General features: G+C 39.1%; 1 protein-coding gene across 1 annotated transcript in view; it reads left to right on the forward strand.

Moving 5' to 3' along the window:
• Positions 1-6,293, forward strand: part of LOC116083844 (UDP-glucuronosyltransferase 3A2-like) — a 33,003-nt gene that overhangs the window by 22,647 nt on the left and 4,063 nt on the right. The window contains exons 5-7 of the mRNA XM_031360627.1: positions 2,637-2,868; positions 4,799-5,018; positions 5,962-6,209. Of these exons, the coding sequence (XP_031216487.1) occupies positions 2,637-2,868; positions 4,799-5,018; positions 5,962-6,209 (700 nt within the window). The remainder of the gene's footprint in view (positions 1-2,636; positions 2,869-4,798; positions 5,019-5,961; positions 6,210-6,293) is intronic.

Consider the following 6,293-nt stretch of genomic DNA (forward strand, 5'->3'; position numbering starts at 1 on the left):
GATCCATCCATTTACCTAAGAATTTCATAAATTTATTGTTTTTAATAGCTGAGGACTACTCCATTGTGTAGATATACCACAATTTCTGTATGAACTCCTGTTGAGGGACATCTGGGTTGTTTCCAGTTTCTGGCTATTATAAATAAGGCTGCTATGAACATGGTGGAACATGTGTCCTTATTACATGTTGCAGTATCTTTATATCCTGGTATATACCCAGGAGTGGTATAGCTGGGTCCTCCGGTAGAACTATGTCCAATTTCTGGAGGAACCGCCTAACTGATTTCCAGAGTGGTTGTACCAGTTTGCAATCCCACCAGCAATGAAGTAATGTTCCTCTTTCTCCACAACCTCTCCAGCATCTGCTGTCACCTGAGTTTTTTATTCTAGCCAATCTGACTGGTGTGAGGTAGAATCTCAGGGTTGTTTTGATTTGCATTTCCCTGATGACTAAGGATGTTGAACATTTCTTTAGGTGCTTCTCAGCCATTCGGTGTTCATCAATTAAGAATCTTTGTTTAGCTCAACTCAGGCCAATTCTTTTAAAGAAAAGCCAATCACAAAATATGTTTGAAGTCCACTACCAGTCTATCACAGCTTTTTGTACTTCCCTGCTTATCTTTTTTTGGGTTTGTTTGTTTTTGTTTTTTGGGCCAGGGTTTCTCTGTGTAGCCCTGCTGTCCTGGAATTCACTCTGTAAACCAGGCTGGCCTTGAACTCAGAAATCTGCCTGCTTCTGCCTCCCACTGCCCGGCTCTTCCCTGTTTATCTTATGTCATTAAGAAGTCTCAGTATATAAAAAATAATCTAGTGCCATGTAGATTAATTTTGAATTTAATGAAATGATTAATAAAGGTTTACCCCTGTACTTTAAATCATTGAGGGAATTTCACAGGAATGAATAGTTCCTAATCCATTTGATGAAATTATTATTACTTGTTATTAAGCCTAGAAAACAAAACCAGAAGATAATACGTTATAAAACTCACTGTGTGAAAAATTGTGATACAGTATATTTCTACAATAAATATAAACTGATACAACTGATGTTCAAAATAGTTTAGAGTTGCCTCAAATTGCTAAATGTAGAATTGGCATATCAAGTCTGTCTCCTCCTAGCAATGTATCTTAAACAATTTAAAAAAAAACGTTATTCAAGTGAAATTTTCTGAGTATATATTTACTTGTAAGGGTAATTCATAAGAGATCAAAAGTGAATCAAATCAGATACTGACCAATGGCTATGTGAACAACCACAACAAGAACAACAACAACAACCTAAATTGACTGATATGTGTTAATAACCCAAAAGAATGATAGTATATAATATAATGTGGATAAACTTCAAAATTGTACACGAAGTAGACAACAAAATGACATATAATGAATATTTCCATTTGTGTATAATTTAAATAATATGCAAATATAGAGACATAATAACCAAACTGTTGGATTAAGGGCTCAGGAAAGAAAGGCATGGAGAGTGAATGCTTACTCAATAAGAGGTTTAGAAATCATATAGGACTGGTAGTGACATAATGACTTAACATATAGTTTTAATACATATACATAAAGTATACTTTATAATACATATGTTTGCAATGCACAAATTTCACTTAAATAAGAACCCAACAATGTAGGCAATATACATCAACACCACACAAATTTGAGGTTAGCCCTGTTGGTTAGTGCTGTAAAGATATTTTCCTGTTTCTACTTTTATGTCATGGCCTCAAACAGTAAAACAGGAGGTGAAATATAAAAAGTCACTAAAGTCAGAATATCACTGAATATTGAAGCAAATTATGCCAAGTGCTACATTTGACAAGATCTACCTCATCTTGCTCATAGTTCACTAACATCATTTGTGGATTTCCACCTTACACTCAGGAAGGTCAATTGCTCTTTTTTTTTCATAAAGAATTCCCATTGCATTATCCAAAATACTAGTGACTCTTAGTCAGCATGAAAAACTCTCAAATCTCCTTTCCACCCATAGGCTTCAATGGAAGAGCTGATGAGTCTGATACTGGAGCTAAAATTCCAGTGAAGAAGGACGTCATCAACTGTCCAAACTCCCAATTTTATAAATATTATAGACATTGACATTCAGGATCTAGAACTTTTGCAGGTATGTTATGTGATGAGGACATTATGTGACATACATGATATTACTCCAGTCCTTCTTAATTATTCAAATCATATGTTAGGCATGGTAGCACATATCTTTAACCCCAGCACTTAGGAGGTAGAGGCAGATGGATGGATATCTGTGAGTTTGAGGCCAGTCAAGGGCTACATAATAGAGAAATCTGCTTCAATCAATCAATCAATCAATCAATCAATCAATCATCCAACCATCAATCAAACAACAAAAACCAAAAATATATGTTTATGTGAGAATATGTTGGTAAATCTCATAAAATGGCTCCTAATAAATTCAGACACCATAAGCATGAACACATGAACACAGCACATGTGACACAGCTGTACAGGACATATGAAAGAATTGCATCATATAGAACACAGGGAATGGAAGCATGGGTTTATTCAATAGATGGCCTACTTTCTTGTCAGCACTGCCTTGGCTTTTACAAACCACATCCTTTGCCTTCTTCCCTCTGTGATTCTTCTAGGACTTGGAAAATTTTATCACTCAGTTTGGAGACTCAGGTTTTGTCCTTGTGTCCCTGGGCTCCATAGCAACCATGCATCAGACCATGGAAATTATTAAGGAGATGAACAGTGCCTTTGCTCACCTCCCTCAAGGGGTGCTATGGACATGTAAGGATTCTCACTGGCCCAAAGATGTCAGATTGGCCCCAAATGTGAAAATAGTGGACTGGATTCCTCAGAATGACCTGTTGGGTAAGGACTGCCCAGATCTGCCATTTTACTCCCATTTACATGTTTTGTGGACTCACCTAGTGTCACACTGGGCACTGATATTTGCAGAGGAAGAGGCTGATCATAAAGATAAGTCTCCAGAAGGCAGGAAGGAAGCTAGCTGGAGTTCTTAGGGAATCAGGCAATACTTCAGACCGGATATAGCAGCAATGTTTGTTTCCTTTTCAATTTAGGAATAGTCTCACGTCTCCAAATAAACTTCTTCCTTGAGCAGTGTTTAAGCTGAATAGTCATTTTAATCTGATCCTAGACATGTGAACTGCAAGTCGAGTCCTGCGTGTAGGCTTGCAGCATCCTTATGGATGCTTGCATGGCACAGGCTTAGCATGAATATGAATGCAGACATGCAGATACAAGTTACTTGTCTACTAAGGTTGAAAATGCCAATCTTCTTAATGAAGTTTGCAGGGTTTGGGGACACAGGAAATTACCTGCATGTCAACCTGAATAAACTCAGATTTAATATTGAGACATTGAGTCATTAGGCAAGAGAAGAGTTCTTTATGTTTCAAACACTTTTTCTTATTTCTGTACTGCCATGTGGAGACTTGCCTCTGCCATACTGGCTGGATCAAAGTTTAAGAATGAGATTATGGCTGAAAATTAGCTGGGGGAATTCTGGACAAAGGTGCTCTTTAGTAAAACTGCAGCTACATGCTAGGGAAGGACTTACTTTCCAGGGAACATGAGTAGATTCCATGTGAAACACAGCCCGAGATGAATTCTTTATAACCATCAATAATGTATTAGCTTGCTCTCAGCATGGAACAATGGACAAGATCTTTAAATACGGAAATGAAAGTCTACTGTGCCCATACTGCAAGCTTCTCTCCAAATAGAGGAAGCAATACATAGAAGATACAGTTTGTGAGAAAGCAGATGTGCAAAGTGAGAGAAAGCATGGATGAGAAAAGGGAAGAAACTATAACAGGGAAAATGGATGAGGGCAAGAACAGAGGACATACCTGTCTTGTCACTCTCCTCTGTAGCTGTCCCTGGCTTCTTAGTCCAGAGAAGTCAGATCCTGGACCAAGGTCAGAATCTGTGTGGTGAGTCAAGTGAACTTTGCATTCTGGAATATCCCCTTTTTAATTTCTGTTTTTCATTTAATTAAAATATAATTGCATTATTGCATTATTTTCTCCATCTCCTTTTTTCATCTATTTTGCCCATATATCACCCCTCACCTACCTCCTCCCCAATTCACAGAGCCTTCTCTTCTCTAGTTATTCTGCTACAAAATACATAAATGTATAAATACAACCGTCTGAGTCTCTCCAGTGTTGCCTTTATGTATTTGTTTCTAGTGCTGACCATTTGCTATTGGATCAAACCAATCAGGGGCTCATTCCTCTGGTGGGGGGAAGCTAATTCTCTATCTCTCAGCTGTTCATTGCCTGACTCTTTATTTAGTGATAGGTCCATGACATCTCATGTATACCGGGATGTCTATTGATGCTGTTGTCTAGGTTGGAAAGCTGTGTTGTTGAGATTTTGCAGGTGTAATTTACCTATCATAGTTACAAGAATTTCCTGACTCCCTGGCTCTTAGGATATTGCCATTCACTTATCTGGGACGTGTCTGGAGCCTTAAGTGTAGGGAATGTGTTGTAGTTGTCAGACCAGACACCCCACAGTCAGCTGTTCTATATATTTTGACTAGTTTTACCTTTCTGGAATGGTCTCTGTGTGCTTTCGAAAGAAGATTCTTTGATAAGGAACAAGTTATATGCTTTGGAATGCAATTAGGAAACCACACTGGTTTAGGAAAGTGACATTCTTTTCAGTGCATTTTGAGTTTCTATTGGTATTTCTTGGCTCTGCTGTTTTACCCAGTATCCAAACCTTTTTTTATGCTGAAATCTTGGACCATCTTTTTCTTTTGCAACAGCTCATCCTAGAATCCATCTGTTTGTCACCCATGGGGGACTGAATAGTGTAAATGAGGCCATCCAGCATGGAGTACCCATGGTGGGGATTACTATTTTTGGAGACCAACCTGAAAACATGGTCCGAGTAGAAGCAAAGAACATTGGTGTTTCTATTCAAATACAGACACTCAAGGCAGAGACGTTTGCGCTCACAATGAAAGAAGTCATAGAAGACAAGAGGTATGCGCTCTCTGGATTGTGGTCCCTTAGGCTGAGTGCAGGCCTGACCAGGAATCTGTGTAGTCTGTTTTCCGATGAAACAAGAATTTTTGTGGGATGTGTTAAAACATGTGTGATTCTTGAAGGTCCTGCCTGTCCTTTGTTGTTAATCCTAATTTTAGGTGAGGTGCAGAGAGTATATTTCTGCCTACTGTGGTATGATGATTTCTTATCTACACAGTATCTTTCAGCTTATTTATGAGATATCTACAGACTTCTGATTGAATTAGAAGAAGTGACTGTCTCAGTTACTAATCTATGGTGAAGAGGTACCATGATCAAGGCAACAAATAAAATAAAACACTTAACTGGGGTCTTACAGTTTCAGAGGTTAGTCAATAGCTATCATGGTAGGAATGTGGGCACAGGCAGCAGGCATGGTACTGGGGTAGTAGCCTAGAGTTTATATTCTGCCCTACAGGTAGGAGGCAGAAAGAGAGCAAGATTTGGCCTCTTGTGGGCTTTTTGAAACCTCCTGTGGCAAACTTCCTTCAACAAAGTGATAGCTCTTAATCCTTCCTAAACAGATCACCAACTGGAAAGTGAGTATTCAAATGTATGAGCCTGTGGGGGTCATTCTCATTCAAACCGCAAGGACCTTTGCATATTCTTAATATGGTTGGTCTCCCCTCCTAAGGTCTTGTGATGCCCCTCATTGGACCATTTCTCCAATGTTGCCTGTATAAGGTTTTTATTTTGCCATTTTATTAAACATTTAGTTGGAACTCAGGTAGATAGTGTCAAGGACATGCCAACAGTTTTGTTTGATGCTGACCTATGTGTATATCCTAGAAAAAATGCATATGTGTATGTGTGTGCATAGGTGTGCATGTGTATATATTATATGATCTCAAATATATTGCATGGCACATTGGTAACACATTCTCTCTGTATCTACTCATAGGTACAAGTCTGCAGCCATGGCTGCCAGAGCCATCAGGCGCTCCCACCCCTTGACATCTACCCAGTGTCTGGTGGGCTGGATTGACCACATCCTACAAACCGGGGGAGGAGCACACCTAAAGCCCCATGCCTGTCAACAGCCATGGCATGTTCAAAACATGCTGGATGTCCTGTTGTTTCTGTTGGGGTTCACTCTAGGCACCTTGTGGCTAGTTAAGAAAGTGCTGAGCTTGTTGCTCAGGTCCCTGGGTAGGACATGGAAAGAAAAGAAGTCATAATGTTAAGTTTGACCTGGGGTAGGATATTGGGAACTCTGGCTCTTATATATATATA

The sequence above is a fragment of the Mastomys coucha genome, unplaced genomic scaffold, assembly GCF_008632895.1.
Source record: "Mastomys coucha isolate ucsf_1 unplaced genomic scaffold, UCSF_Mcou_1 pScaffold8, whole genome shotgun sequence".
NCBI classification, from domain to species: Eukaryota; Metazoa; Chordata; class Mammalia; order Rodentia; family Muridae; genus Mastomys; species Mastomys coucha.